Source organism: Sinohyriopsis cumingii, chromosome 4 (assembly GCF_028554795.1).
Source record: "Sinohyriopsis cumingii isolate HCF-2022 chromosome 4, ASM2855479v2, whole genome shotgun sequence".
Taxonomy (NCBI): Eukaryota; Metazoa; Mollusca; class Bivalvia; order Unionida; family Unionidae; genus Sinohyriopsis; species Sinohyriopsis cumingii.
The window spans coordinates 42,558,301-42,575,131 of NC_142964.1; the positions used below are offsets into that span (position 1 = coordinate 42,558,301).

The following is a 16,831-nucleotide window of genomic DNA, read 5'->3' on the forward strand; positions in this document are numbered from 1 at the left end:
AAGAGTTATGTCCCTCTCAAATATGTCAGTGGTTATTGGGGAAAATAATTATTGTCAATACTTGACTCGAGGGTTCATTGCCTCATCAATATGCAGGCGGAGATGGACAGGACTAACCTGTTATTCCTCTCTCTGTGGATGGAGACTGATGATTGCCTCTCAATGCAGGAGGAGGTATGTGGCAGTTCCCCTCCACTTCTCTCACAAATGAGGCCTGAGGAGGTGGGCATGATCACTGGCCAGCCAAGTTCACTGATCTATGGAGCCATGGCAATGTTATCTATAGTGTCATGGAAGAAAAGTGGGAGACTGCTTTGTCACCACTGTGTGGTGGTAGGCCTCAAAGCAACACAAAGTTTGATTGGTGATATCAATATCATCAGGATTCCTTACCTTACATCAAAACCCAAAGCCTGTTCTCCATAGGGATTGAAAACATATAGATAATAGGGTACTGGCCTGAACCTTTTCCTCACGACTCGTGTTCAACACCTGGTGCCTGACCTGAAGACTGGGGCCTAAGCCTGGTGTCAGCAGTTGGTGCTTTGTGACCAGTGACAAAAACATGGAGATCAGAACCAATAACCATACTTGGTATTCAGTGGCTAGTGCCAATTAACTGGTACCTGATGCTTGGTGCCCCAAGACAACAATTGGTTTACTGTCACTTGACACATTACATTGTGTCCATCCATTGCTTGGTGTTTAGTGATCGAAGAAAGACCTTTTGTAACATTCACTTGACATATTACCTGATGTCCTGTGCTCAGCGACAGACACTGTTGACTATTACTTGATACATTACCTTGTGCCTAGTGAATGGTTGACAACGAACAGTCATATAACGTAGACCTTTGTAGCTGAGTCTCTGCCCGCAAATTTGACTTTGCTGAATGAGGTCCCCTTGACTTAAAAAGAGGTCTACTCAAGCACATACCAAACAGACCTGCCAATCCCAGAGTACAAAAATACTGACTGATTATGACCCAAATGCTAATTTTCAGGATCAAATACTGATTTTTAAACCTTTATGTAAGTATTTACAACATTTATAACCAACAGTAAAGTAACTTAATTATTTAATGTCAAAGATGCATGTGTTGCCCTCTTGCACCTTCTGAATGGGCATCCTGTTTGATTCAAGTGCCCATTCAGAAGGTTCAAGAATGCAACACACATTCCGACACAGGTTGTTTATAGGAGCTTTTTTCCACACAATGTTTTTTCAGTCATTATCGATTCCAATGCACCATCTTTCTTTTATGATCTGAATTCTGTGCGATTTTTTTTTTACTGAACTATTTTTCTACTAGCACATGAGTAATAATTTGCAATTTTACTGTGTGGGAAAAAGTGGGAAATAAATCGCCAGCAACACTAGTAATTGAGGAAGGTACATTTCTAAAATAAATTAAGTAAAATGAACTTCAATCAAATTACATCAAGGTTCTTTCTGGCATCTATAAACATCGCAAGTACAGGCTGAATTGTTGATGAAACAGTAAGCTGATGTTGATTAGCTTTTTCATGCTGTTTTATGTCATTGGTGCCTCCATGCTCAGTAGAAAAATCACAATTACACAATTTGAAAAACGTAAGGTTTTCTCTTTTACTAAATGGTTTCACAAATCTAAACAGGATGGTACAGCTCTCCTTCCGGTTCTGTTTTCATTCTTGTGCTGGAAAAAATTCTGAATCTTGTGCTTTTCCTTTTCGACATGACTAGAAGCTGAATATTACAAAGATGAGATACAGTGAATCGGCAACTGTTTGTACAATCCAATATGGTGGTTAAAGACTAGCATGCTAGTCTTGATTTTGAATGAACCAATCAAATTTTAGAATTCCCTATATCCCTGCCATACACTTGCTCTCAGATGGAACCGGGTGGCCTTTACAAAATAAAAATTGCATGGAAATTTTAATTATTTTTTTTAATAGTAAAAATATGGATTTTTAACAAGAAAAATGTACAGTCGTATTTGGGTCAAAATTACGGGACAAATATGGAAAAAACGGGACACTTGGCAGCTATGACCAAGTTTCATGAGCATAGACGAAATAGTATTGAAGATATTGAGAGTGTAACAAGCAAACATACAAACTGACAAGAGTGTAACAAGTGAATAATGGAATAATAATACTAAATCTGAAAATACAGCAAATCTGAATGGAAAGAATATTTCTTCCATTACCTCTAGTAATGGATTACTTCATTAATTTCATATTTATTTTAATCAACAACACCTCTAAATTTATTGACAATAAATTTCATCAACATTTCCAGTAAATATGTTGATATTTGGGCAAAAATGTCTGGTAACGGTTATATGAATTTTGAAACCCGTCATATATATGTGGAGAAGTATGATTCTTGAATTACCTTGCACACTAGATTAATGTTTGTAAAACATGCATGCTTCCACTGCAAACCAGAAAGTTCAAGAACTTAATATCGTTTATACCCACATATAAGCCAAATAATTTGGGAAAAAATAAAGGCCTGGAAGAAGGAGGCTCTGCTTATCGACAGGCCAATGTCTAAACTTTACAGTTTTTAGGTCTTTTTGTTGACTACTGTAATGGCTGTAAATCTTGGGACATGGAAAAAATGATTTTTTATGTGTCCTAAGATATAAGCATGTAAAACTAATAACTTTCGGTTACTCGACAATTATTAAACTGTCATAATGTACTTTGATTCAGTTTGTTATTATTCTGTATGTGCGTATTTTATGGTTTCTCCAACAGGAAATTAAATAAAGGTAAACAGAGACTTCATATTTCGCGGGCCAGCTGAGTTTACCCAGGAGACCAGGCTGAACTATAATGTATAGTACTTACACAGTGCATAGCATCACTTCAATCCTTATTTATTCACAAACATATTATATGCAGATTTTGCTTTATTCATTGTTTCGACCAAATTGCATTCGTCCAGATAACATTTCAGCTAGTCCTTAATAGCTGTTTCATTTAGACTGAATCAGGCGCTCACAGGTTACTCATTTTCAATGATATAAGTGATCCTACAAATTGAGGTAATATTTTTAAAAAGGTATGCACGTTTAATTGTACAAGGCACATAACTAGCATAATTTACATGTTCACGAAGAGTGGTAATAATAAAGGCTAAAATTCTCATATAAATCAACTAAGATCAGCATCAAACAATTTTAGTTTTGTGTCTTGACTGAACAAACATCATAACTTTCTACACAGTGGAAAGCTTGTTTTGGCATCTCCTATGTTGATAGTCGGCGAGTTTGTTTTTAATTTTGTGACAGCAGTACAGGCCAGTTAGTCATTAAAACCCTGAAACTGGCTTGTGTTAAGAGGGAATTTTGACCGACAATTATAACAGTACATTCATGTGTAATTGCCTTTTATTCCATAATATTAGCACAGTTGTCGCAGTTTTGTAAATCGGGGTGTAAGGCATACCTATGAATTTTTCAAAAGCCAAGTAGGGAGACTAGATAAATAATAGAGAATGGGAGCTAAAATCGGGAGGTTTTTCGTGGCATTTATAAAGCCTTGTTTTAAGTAAATATTGATCGATCACATGTATTCTGAGTTAGTATTTTTAGGAGATATTTGCTGCATGGTACCTACTTTCATTCTACCTTTTAATTTAATGGTAGTAATTAAGATGGGTATATATGGAATAAAATCAACAGATGTTCACTCGTAAAAGTTTCCTTCGTGGAAATGGCGCTGTAGCATATGGAGTTACAGCATTCGTAGTGATCATTCTAGGCATTGAAAATAATTGTGGACGATTTTATTATTGTGGTTTATATTTTTAGTTCTGGTTTATTTTTTTTTACTTTTGTATTGTTGTAGAGGTAAAAAAAAATCATTAATTTACATGAATAATGTTTAAAGTTAACATTCTATTTAGTGAAGAAGTGAATTCTTTCAAGTAATTATTTCGTCACAACAATAATTCACAGGTGATACAGCAGAAAATGTAGGACATTTCTTGTTTAGAAGAAATAAAAATTGAAAACTTAATGTAATAATCGCGAGTTTTCTGCAAAAATCAGAAGATATTATGAAATCAGGAGGTAGGCGTGGAGCGATCCCCAAAATCGAGAGTATTTTTTTCCTCCCGGCGTGAAAGTTGACAGGTATGGTGTAATGTCGCTTACATCAAAGCAAACTACAACTTAGCTTTTATGGTATTAGCATAATTTTCAAACATTATTTGTGAAACTTCATTATTGTCTTTTGGAGATATTATTAAAGTTTTGCGCAAAGGTGCCCATGATTCTATTCCAAAGGATGTACCCAATTCAACGCGTAATCAAACCTACAATGTACATGCTGTGGCACCATTATGTAAATACGTTCACTAGCCTAATTGTTGAATCAAGCCATACTGTTATTTGTTCTGTTGTCATACTGAGATTACATTTTAATGAGTTAGGTATTCACAATTTCAAAGCAAATTAAAAACTTAATTACCAGTGCACTGATATAAAATGTCTAATGCAATAATGCATAAACAAACAATAATTGAGTCAAAAGGGAGAGGTAGTGTTATAATAACTTGAGAGTGTTAAGTCATCATTTGATCAAATTATACACAAATATAAATTAGACAGAAACAATAAGAAAACAGAAAATTAAATAAATTACTTTTCAAACAAGTTTATACCATTTCATTTTAATAATATACATGCCAACCTTGAGATAAGTATACATGTATTTGTTTGAAATATAAATCTGCCTAAATAAATGCATTTTGAACTTACCTCGTGCATCTTGAGATATCTCGGAGTTATGGGTCGGCTTATACACGGGTCATGCACTTTTTAGTGTTTACACCTGTTCAGTTTGGGGGTTGGCTTATACATGAATGGATTTATATGAGTGTATATATGGTAATCGTGGTCTAAGGTTGACATTGCCGAGGTGGGAGTGGGAGACAAGCACCCCACATCTCCAGAAATGCCCCATACGGCTTGTGTCTCTGATTGCCTGTGTCAACTAAAATCCAGCTCCTGGCCTTCACGAGTGGCTTAGATCTGAAGTCTGGTGGACCACGTTTTCCACTATGGCCTTAAAACCAGTTGCTTCAGGTAGATGGGACTTGTAAACCTTGCATGGTAGCTCATCTAGGAGCAGGAAAACTCCGATTCCAAACCTCTGCTACCTTGCGGCTATTCCAACTCATGGGAAACACTAAGGGAGTAAACCCCAACAGAAAATCCGGAAACAGAGTAGCTAAGGCAGTCTGACTTTGACTTCAATGTCATTCCGGCAACTCTTGTGATGCTGTTGGTGCCAAGCTGTATCGGCATTCGTCATACCCTTGGGCCCACCAGCTGAGTAGAGAGGGGTGATCTGCTGCATGGACAACAGCTGATTCTCCATACCACCCTGCCCAGGCTTCGTAGCTCCACTGGAGAGGACACTCCAGCATCGTTGTACGGCACTGGCACAACACGAGAGGTAGCAGTTTACCGGTTCTAAGTCAAAGCTCCATTGTCGTAGAGCTTGGCGCCAAGGGTTACTTCTGACGGTGGGAGAGATCACCAGGTCTCACTGGACAGCTACCGCCCACCTCAAGCTGGGCAGCCCCCAGTCAGTAAGGCGCTGCCCGCCATGGCCTGCCTGCTTCACTGGGTGCGTGGAGCTTATTGAACCATCTGGACAAGTGGGCCACAAAACTCAATGCCAGGAAAGACTCAAAAAAGAAATAAGACTCCGGCTCTTCGTTCTGCAACCTGGAACATCAGGACCATGTGTCCTGGATTGACCGTTGACCTACAGCAGATCGACGATGCATGGAAGACTGCCGTCATTGACAGAGAACTCTCCCAACTGAACACTGACATTGCCTGCCTCCAGGAGACCTGACTGGCTGACAGCAGCACCATCAGGGAAGCCAATTACATGTTCTTTTGGCAGGGGAAGCCCTCAGATGAACCTAGGCAGCATGGTGTAGGCTTTGCTGTAAAGAACACGCTATTCGCCTTAATTGAACCTCCGTCATCAGGTACTGAGAGAATCCTTTCCCTCCGGCTGTCAACATCCTTAGGCCCGGTCAAGATCATCAGCGTGTATGCTCCAACCCTCTGCTCCACCCACGAGGAGAAAGACAAGTTTTATGAGGTTCTCGTCCAGGCAATATCCAGTATCCCCAACAATCAAGGCCTGGTCCACCTGTCTTGACTTTTACAGAAGGGGCAAGATCATGGAGAATGATCAGCGACTGCTAGAGATGTGCTGCTCCCACAGACTATGTGTGACCAACACTTTCTTCAAATGCAAGGAGATCCACTAGGTGTCATGGAGACACCCACATTCACACCACTGGCACCAGCTAGACCTCCTGATCACCAGGCGTGTAGAACTGGCCAGTATCCTCCTCACCTGCAGCTACCACAGTGTCGACTGCGACATGGACCATTCCCTCGTGGCCAGCAAGGTGCGAATATTATCCAAGAAGCTGCACCACACTAAGAAGAAGGGTCACCCATGCATCAATACCTGCTGTACAAGCAACCCAGATAAAACACAGCAGTTCATCAGCAAACTGCAGGAAACTCTCACCAAAGTGGCACCTGATGACACCATTGACTCCAAGTGGTCCTATCTTCATGACTTTGTGTACAATTCAGCAATCACAGCTTATGGGAAGAGGGAGCAAACAAATGTTGACTGGTATGAGGCAAACTGGGAGAATAAGTAGCCCGTGACTGAGGCAAAGAGGAAAACCCTGCTGGCATACAAGGCTGCACCTAGCCCCAGAACACTACAAGCTTTCAGGACTGCAAGGAACAACGCCCAGAAGACCGACCGCCGCTGTGCCAACACCTACAGGCTAACCTTTGCAACAGTATACAAACAGCTGCCTACACCGGGGATGCAAGAGGAATGTATGAGGGTATCAAGAAGGCAACAGGTCCCCCCTCACCTCCAAGACCGTCCCCTCCTCAAGTCTAAGACAGGCGAAGTCATCACAGACCAGGGGAAACAACTGAAGCGATGGGTTGAACACTATCTTGAGCTATATGCAACCCAAAATGTCATTGACACCGCCCTGGAAGCCATTCCAGACCTGCCTGTCATGGAGGAACTAGACACACAGCCCACCTTGGAAGAGCTCGGAAAAGCTATCTATTGCCCTGCCTGTGGGAAAGCTCCTGAAAGCGACGGCATTCCGCCTGAAGTCCGCAAGAGTGGGAAACCAGCACTGCTCCAACCCCTACACATACTCCTCTTCCTCTGCTGGGAACAGGGATACATCCCACAGGACATGCGTGACGCCAACATCGTTACTTTGTATAAGAACAAATGAGACCGTAGCGACTGCAACAACTACCGGGGCATCTCCCTCCTTAGCACACCTTCAAGAACTTAAGCGAGGGAGTGTACATCCATACCAGGGCTGACGGCAAGCTGTTCAACATCGCCCCTCGACATGCTAAGACTAAAGTCAAAGAGGTACTCATCCGCGAATTACTTTTCGACGACGATGAAGCCTTGACATCACACATAGAAGATGGACTTCAGCAGCTGGTATGCCACCTCTCTCCCATGCTTGTAAGGAATTTGGACTGACCATCAGTTTGAAGAAAACGAACGTCATGATGCAGGAGGCAGACTCCCCTCCCTCTGTCACCACCGATGGGTACAACTTGGAAGTTGTCAAGAACTTCACATACCTCGGGTCCAACATCACCAGGTCACTCTCCATTGAATCTGGGGTGAACGGCAGGATTGCCAAGGCAGCAGCAGTGATGGCCAGACTTAACCAGAGGGTTTGGAACAACCCCAACCTCACCGAGAAGACCAAACTGCATGTCTACTAAGCTTGCGTGCTCAGCTCACTCCTCTACAGCAGCGAAACATGGGCCACCTACGCAAGACACAGATGTCTGCGCCACATTCTGCACATCCAGTGGCAGAACAAAGTACCCAACACAGAGGTTCTAGAATGTGCCAACATGAACAGCATGTTCTCCATTCTCAGCTAATGGTGCCTTTGATGGCTCGGCCATGTCAAGAGAATGGACCCAGGCCGCATTCCCAAGGACCTGTTATATGGGGAGTTAGCAGAAGGTGCACGACCAGCTGGATGACCACATCTGCGATACATATATATTTGCAAGAAAGTCATGAAGACTGCCAACATCAATGTCAACGACTGGAACAGCTGTGCTAACGACCATTCCACCTGGCACCAAGCTGTCAGGCAGGGAGTTCAAAAAGCAGAGGAAGACAGGAAAAGAAAACAAGCTGAAAAGAGAGCTAGAAAGAAGAATAAACAAAAGCTTATTCTGGAGCTACACCATCGTCTCCCATAGACAGACGGATGCCAAGAAGAAGATATATGGTAATTGCTAGAATGCTTGCAAATATAATCAGGCAACTTACATATGTAAACAAACATGCATACCAAATTTCTTTTGTTGACCTCAAGTGGTTTATGCTTATTCATACCAACGAGGTTTTTGACCAAAATAAATCCTTTGAGTCTTTGTCCAAAAATGACTATGTTAACAAATGTAAAAATTGCTGAAATTGTCTGAAGTCTAACAGGTCATCTAAAGATGTACACCTGCCTAATTTCCTTTAACTGAGTGTCTTTTGCAGAGTTTTGAAAAATGGACAAATGTATGGATGGACAGACTGGACTAAATTAAGGGCCATATAATTTAGAAATCTCAGATCACACAACTATTCATAATTGTCCTGTGCAATTCAATAATCATGCAAAGGATTTTGCCAAGTGACTTGCTTGGCTCCACTCTTTAATATATTTTGAAAACTGTAGACCTTTTGAGAACATATTTCTTGTTAGGCTGTATTGTTTTCTTTAGTAATAAGATACATTTTGTGTTAAATGTGTTTTGAAAATAATGTTTGACACATTTCTCAGAAAGCTGCCATATTGTTCTTTTCAATTTATAATGAAAAGTAACACATGACGCAGCATCATAACATGTAGCATACATTTTTGGTATTTCAATTTATTTGTATAAGCCCAATAATACAAAGCATAATGAAACAGCTAATCCCCAATTGTCATTAGTTTCATTATTAGAGTTAATAATTTATCCATCACTTCAAACGATGCACATATGGTTCCAGAATCAATCTATGAAACTTAATAATTTCCATTCATTCAGAATTATGTGAATTCCCATACCATTCTAGGTGATTACATAATTTTCCTCATTCTCAAATCTTCTCAATCATTGACAAAGAGGAGATAACATGTTCATTTGGTTTTTCATGGTGTATAGTATAAAGAGGTTTCATAAGATGATAAATGATAATGCCTTATTGGGACCAAAATATGCGGTTAGCTTGAAAATGGAGGTGGGTTAGATAGGACAATTTGAGAGAGAGAGAGAGAGAGAGAGAGAGAGAGATAGCGAGAGAGAACAAGAGAGAAAGACTTGCCTTCTTTTCCTAGTCTCTTCCTGAGACATTGTGTAATTGGCTATTTCAATCTTGAAGTTACAAACTTCATCTTCTCTCTTATCTCTGTTGTACTGAAAGTCTATAGACATACGACCAGCACCCTTGCCCTTGACATAAACAGTGACCTTTTTCCCCACAGGTACCTTTGGAAAGCCAAAATAAACGAATCTATGTGTATCAACATTGTCACAGAATTAGGCAAAGAAATAACTTGGTTTTGTCTTAAAACAATTCGACTATTTCTCGTTGTACATGCAGGTACAACGTTATCTAAGGTGAATGTGTTTTTCCAGGTAAGCGACTGTATTAACATGTACCTAGCCACAGAGATTACTTGTGACAGGTATCATGACTAACATGATGTGCACGGGTATTCTACCCTTACTTGTACTCACTCCCCTATGGATTTAAGTAAGACCAATTTCTAAAAACCAAACTGGTCATTTTTGGGTCACGTCAAGGAGTATACACTCTCCATTGTTCTCCAGCCATAGGGATAAGTGTTAAATTTACATTTTTATTTGATATGCGAAGCTTATTTAGTTTGTAATGTCTTATCGCATAAAAATGTGTTTATTATAATGCAGATTTAAAGTATTATCATATATCTAGAAATTATACAGAAACTATTATTATTTCCAATTTGGTTTTATTGTAGCCAATTCTGACTGTGTTCGTAGCTGACTGTTATGGTAGCTGACCGTGTTTGTAGCTGATTCTGACTGTTATTGTAGCTGACTGTTATTGTAGCTGATTGTGACTGTCGCTGTGATTGTGTCTATGAAATGTGATTGTCAATGTGACTGTGAATATGACTAGAGCGGTCTGAAGCTGTCCGAAGCCATCTAAAGTTGCTAAGAGCTATCAGGAGTTTCCAGAACAATTAATGCTACGTGCTGTTGATATGTATGTATGTATGTATGTTTGTGCCACGGACGTAGACGTAGCAAAATTGAAAACGTGCTGTATGCCATCTGTAATGTAAGGTATGACTGTACTCGTGGTGGATTCATGAAGGGTGCGAGCGGTCGATAAGAGTGTGGACCAACCCAAGGAATCATGCGACTGTACAAGGGGTCTAGCAGCATATGTTTGGATCAATTGTTGTTCCATGGCATTTTTGTTTATATTCATTAGATTATTTTGAATCTTAGTTGTGTTAAGATTATTTTGAATCTTAATAGAATTTATGTTTGAGATTATGTGAATCTCTTATTGTGTAAAGTACTGTTTGAGGTGTATGTGCAGTCCATGAGGGTTCTTGGATCTGTACTTCTTTTTGATTTAATATCTTTTTTTATTTATTTTCGACGTGTGAATGTTGTGTAGAGTGATTTGAGTAAATCGTATGTTGAGAGCGTGAGAGAATCATTGTATTTTTACATCATATATTTATCTTTATTAATTCATTCATAAATTTCCATCTTTCTCACATTGTGTTTGTCTTGTTCATTTAGTCCAAAAACCCACTCGGTTGCAATTTGGCGACAATGGTGTCAGAAGTGGGATATCTGGATTAAGTGAATCGTCATGACAATGTGTGTGAAAATAAACTCTTATTGTTTATATTCGTTTGTGACCTTCTTGAGAAGATAATCAAGTAGGTGTTCATTTTGTTTTAGTAGCTCTAGGTCTGTGGGTCTAGTATAAATATATATTCATTTTGTTTGGGCTGCCTCCATCAGGAATAGTTTCTTTTGTAAAATTAAATTTGTTTTGTTAATATTAGTCATGTCATCCCTTAAGGACTTGGTCGCCTTAGGCAAAGATCTTGGGTATGAGGGAGAAAGTTTAAGGGAATTTATTAAGGAAGAACAAGCCCGGGAGAGGGATGAAAGGGTAAAGGCGAGGGAATTAGAAAGGGAAGAACACGCTCGGGAGAGGGATGAAAGGGTAAGGGTGAAGGAATTCGAAAGGGAAAAGATAGAACTTGAAAAACAGGCCGAAAGGGAAAAGATAGAACTAGAAAAACAGGCCGAAAGGGAAAAGATAGAATTAGAGAAGGAAAAGATAGAACTAGAAAAACAGGCTGAAAAGGAAAGGATAGAATGGGAAAAGGGAGCTGAGAGGGAGAAGATAGAGTTCAAAAAACAAGCAAGGTTAGAAGCTTTGGAGGTAGAAGAAAGATTAAGGCAACGAGATCATGAACGTAAGATAGAGTTAGCAACAGCTAGAAAAGGAGAACACGATTCTGCCTCTAGTAAATTAAAGGGTCCCAAACTATTCCCCTTTGCCGATGAGAAAGATAACATGGATGGTTATCTTCATCGGTTTGAGTGGTATGCAGAGAACCAGAAGTGGAGTCGAAATGACTGGGCACTGCATCTCAGTGCTTTATTAAAAGGTAAAGCGCTAGATGTGTACTCACGACTTCCTAGAGACGATGTGTTCAAATACGACGTCCTGAAGGAAGCACTTCTAAAAAGGTACAAGCTGACTGAACAGGGTTTTCATAAAAAGTTCAGGTGTAGCTAGTTGTGCTAAGATTATTCTGAATCTTAATAGAATTTATGTTCGAGATTATGTGAATCTCTTATTGTGTAAAATACTGTTTGAAGTGTATGTGCAGTCCATGAGGGTTCCTGGACCTGTACTTCATTTTGATTTAATATTTTTTTTGTTTATTTTCGATGTGTGAATGTTGTGTAGGGCGATTTGAGTAAATCGTATGTTGAGAGCGTGAGACAATCATTGTATTTTTACATCATATATTTATCTTTATTAATTCATTCATAAATTTCCATCTTTCTCACATTGTGTATGTCTTGTTCATTTAGTCTAAAAACCTACTCGGTTGCAATTCTGCGACAAAGATTTCTGAGAACCTGGAATGTACAATTAGCAAATTCTGCAAACTCTAGAGTTTATTGAGCATATATAGCAAGAAGTATTGCCATCAGAATAGCTCCAAATTATGGAACACACAATGGAGACCCTAAGAATTTGAAATATTACAATACTATATTTTATTACTCCATCTGGAATGGTTTTTTAAAATAAAGTCAAACCCACTTATCTCGACCTGGTTTATCTTGAGAATCCCGTGTAAGTCGATTGTTTTCGTCCAGTCCCGAAAAAAACTTTGTTATGCTAATCACCCAACCCCCCAGATCATGACCCCTGTTAAGTTGATAATCCCGTTATGTCAGACAAGTTTCAGTCTGAAGTAACATATGGATCCAATTAATTCAACAAAATGCAACTTTTAATGTCCATCTCTTTAGAAGAAATAATCTTGTTACTTCTGGTACCTTGTACCGGCAAGGATGGGAAAAGCTGGTAAAAGACCAAATTTTATCGGTACAAGTGCTAATTAACCAATCTCTTAAATGCATGGCTTATCACTTGTATAGAGTGGAGAAAATTATGTTGTAAACAATACTTTAGGGTAAGGAAATTGAATGAATGCATTTCAGACCTTTACATGAGCTGCATTCAAAATGGACATCATCAAATGTCAACACAATGACAATATAGTTCGTTCCACACAGCATCGCAAATTTGATCTTATCTGTAACTCTGAAAATTATCAGGTCACCATTTTTAAATGTAGCTACAACTACCTAATTTGTTTTACACAACATATTTAAAATGGATTAAGTAGTTTTCGATATATATAATGACACTGGCCCGAATATTTATGTAGTTTCAGATAGGATAAAATTTATGATGCTTTGTGGAACAACTCGCAGTGTAATTCCATTCCAATATCATCACGGTCAGTAACCAACTTAATCCATAAACAATTAACAACTTTGGTTCAGAGTTCACTTATAAAGTAAACAGCTGAAGTGTTTCCATGCTGGGTGTGCTTGTAGACCTTTAACGTCAGTATGGTTGGAAGACATGACTTACAATCATCGATAAATAGAAACCCACTAAAGTCCACACTAAACTGGTTCCCCCACAACACGTTATTGTTTTGAACAAGAGTAAATAAAGCATCAACGGTAATGTTTAAAAAATCCATAGAGCCAAATATATCTTTAATAATGAAGTTGTCAATCGCTGTACTGTGATTACAGATTCTTCAACACAAGAGAATGAAGCGGAAAGTGACTAATACGTGCAATGTCTATGAAGCAGAAAGATGAGTGCTTTCATTTGTATTGTTTTATCTTAAATCAAATATCAATGTCTTGATATCCATCAAAGAGATTAGCCGACTCTCCTTCTGGCACTGTGTTGTTGCTGACAGTTACTTATCAAACTTGAAAGGGATATGAGACTAGATGAACAGAATAAGTTGATACTGACAGCTCATCTTTTTTTCTGGTATTGAGGCCAATTTTATCGGTAAAAACTGGCATATACCAGTGTAACTGAACATCTTATCATCAACAAAAGCGATAGATTTTCACACAATAATGGTCAGTTACATTTTGCTATTAGTCAGCACTGCTCCAGCCCCTACAAATACTCCTCTGCCTTTGCTGGGAACAGGGATACATCCCACAGGACATGCATGATGCCAACATCACCACTTTGTACAAAAATAAAGGAGACCACAGCGACTGCAACAACTACCGGGGCATCTCCTTCCTCAGCATCATCAGAAAGGCTTTCGTCTGTGTTGCCTTGGCGTGCTTGCAGATTCTAGCCTCCTGCGTTTACCCAGAGTCCCAGTGTGGATTTCGAGCTGGCAGGTCAACTGTAGACATGATCTTCTCACTACGTCAGCTGCAGGAGAAGTGTCACAAGCAGCAGGTGCCCCTCTACATTACCTTCATAGACCTGACGAAGGCATTTGACCTGGTTAGTCGGAGTGGACTCTTCAGACTCCTGCAGAAGATTGGCTGCCCCCCACGTCTGCTTGCTGTCATCATGTCGTTCCACGAGAACATGCACAGCACAGTGTGCTTCAATGGCGCAACATCTGAAGCCTTCTCAGTCATCAGCAGAGTCAAACAAGGCTGTGTCCTTGTGCCGATGTTCTTTGCCATCTTCTTCTGCATGCTTTTCCAGCACGCATTCAAGGACTGCAGCGAGGGAGTGTACATCCATATCAGGGCTGACGGCAAGCTGTTCAACATCGCCCGTCTCCATGCTAAGACTAAAGTCACAGAGGTACTCATCCGTGAATTACTTTTTGCCGATGATGCAGCCTTGACATCACACATGGAAGATGGACTTCAGCAGCTGGTATGCCGCCTCTCCCATGCTTGTAAGGAATTTGGACTGACCATTAGTTTGAAGAAAACGAACGTCATGGCGCAGGATGCAGACACCCCTCCTTCTGTCACCATCAACAGGTACAACTTGGAAGTTGTCGAGAACTTCACATACCTTGGGTCTAACATCTCCAGCTCACTCTCCATTGATTCTTGGGTGAACAGCAGGATTGCTAAGGCAGCAGCAGTGATGGCCAGATTTAACCAGAGAGTGTGGAACAACCCCAACCTCACAGAGAAGACCAAACTGTGTGTCTACCAAGCCTGTGTGCTCAGCTCACTTCTCTACAGCAGCGAAACATGGACCACCTATGCAAGACACGATAGGAAACTCAACAGCTTCCACCTGAGATGTCTGTGGCGCATTCTGCACATCCAGTGGTTGGACAAAGTACCCAACACAGAGGTTCTAGAACGTGCCAACATCAACAGCATGTTCTCCATTCTCAGTGAGAGGCGCCTTCGCTGGCTTGGCCATGTCAAGAGAATGGACCCAGGCTGCATTCCCAAGGACCTGTTATATGGAGAGTTAGCAGAAGGTGCACGACCAACTGGACGACCACATCTGCAATACAAAGATGTTTGCAAGAAGGATATGAAGACGGCAGACATCAATGTCAATGACTGGGAGAGCTGTGCAAACAACCGTTCCAGCTGGCGTCTAGCTGTCTGGCAGGGAGTTCAAAACGCAGAGGAAGAGAGAAAAATAAAACAAGCTGAAAAGAGAGCTAGAAAGAAGGATAAACAAAAGTTTACTTTGGAGCTACTCCATCATCTCCCGTAGACAGACGGATGCCAAGATTAATCAACACTAACAAAAGAAAATACTTTAAAAAGGTATAATCATACGTGTACTTAAATTGGCCTAGAGTTTGGTCAACGTGAGATGATTCTTGTTTTGCTGAGGCTACCACAGGGATGAGGCTATTCACAGGAAAACAAAAACAACTTTAAACCATTGACGTTGTGTAACTTAAGTGTTGTAAAACTGTGTGACTTCTTAATCTCATATAAAAGATCTCCAATCTTCTTTTTTTTTGTAACTTGGCATGATTTAGTTATTATTTTTATTGTGCATTAGAAATACCATTTGTTCTTAGAAACAAAGCTCATCAGTTTTGGTACATATGATGCAGAATCATTTTTCTGCAGCTGATTTGTCAACAAAACCCTGATATTCCAGGACCTAGTTATGTCAAAGATTTTTTGCAATAAATGGGTTTGACTGTACATAACAAGTGGTACCTCTAATATCAAGCTCATCACCATAACTAGAATTCTGTATTTATAAAATACATGTATTCTCTCCCGATTTTGACCCCATCCCCCAAGTTTGATTGTGTTTCCTAAGTTCCTTCAAGCAAAGAAAGACCCTGGGCACAATGTTGGTTGTATACCAATATTTGTCTTTTCTGCCTAGTATGTGTCTATATATAAATAGGGTGAGAATCTCAACAGTTTTCAAGTACTAACCTGGGCTTTTCCTTTGGGCTTTGCCATTGTCACAAATTGTGATTTATTTTCCTTACTGGCAACAAAATATATAATTTGGCAATTTTTTTCCCCTTGACATTGTTGGCTGTTTAAACTTGTATATACAATTTGGGTTTGGAGTTAAGAAATTCAGAGGCACCATGAAAGGAAGCTTTAAACTTGATTTAAAATGTACTGGAATTTATATATTGTTAGATAAATAAATTCATAGCTCGTACTGGCAAACCACTTTAACAGCATTGTTATATCATGATCCGCTTATTCTGACATCTAACCTAAGTACTGTATCATGTGAGATCTCAGCATTTTTCTTCTTCTTCATTTCTGGTGTCAGAGTTCAACTGGATGAGGCACTATATCATAATGGATCTTTCAGAAGAATTAGAGGTGGATTATCGTTCACTAGTGATTAATATATTTATTTTGTCTGACCTCTCTATGTGGATAGTTAGCAAAATTCCTCTTTTCACTCAGAATTAAATCCTTCAGAACACTCATATCTTCTGTAGTAATCCCTGCCAGAACAGAACTGAACACCTGTGTATTCATCATCTATTGGCCTCTTCTTTTTTTTTATAAATTTCTGATGCATGAGTTGAAGGCAGCATCACTCCACCACTAGGAATGTCACAACCCCGCCCCCACCAAAGAACATCAAAAACCAAACCAAACACAGAAATCTACTTGTTGGTCTATATATGCTACCAGGACTAGCGACAATC

The 16,831-nt window shown here is 39.7% G+C and overlaps 1 protein-coding gene across 1 annotated transcript in view; it reads right to left on the minus strand.

Annotated features, from left to right (window-relative positions):
• LOC149801054 (complement C3-like) overlaps positions 1-16,831 on the minus strand; it is a 351,345-nt gene that overhangs the window by 75,265 nt on the left and 259,249 nt on the right. Inside the window, exon 30 of the mRNA XM_089955088.1 lies at positions 9,424-9,587. Within this exon, the coding sequence (XP_089811214.1) occupies positions 9,424-9,587 (164 nt within the window). The remainder of the gene's footprint in view (positions 1-9,423; positions 9,588-16,831) is intronic.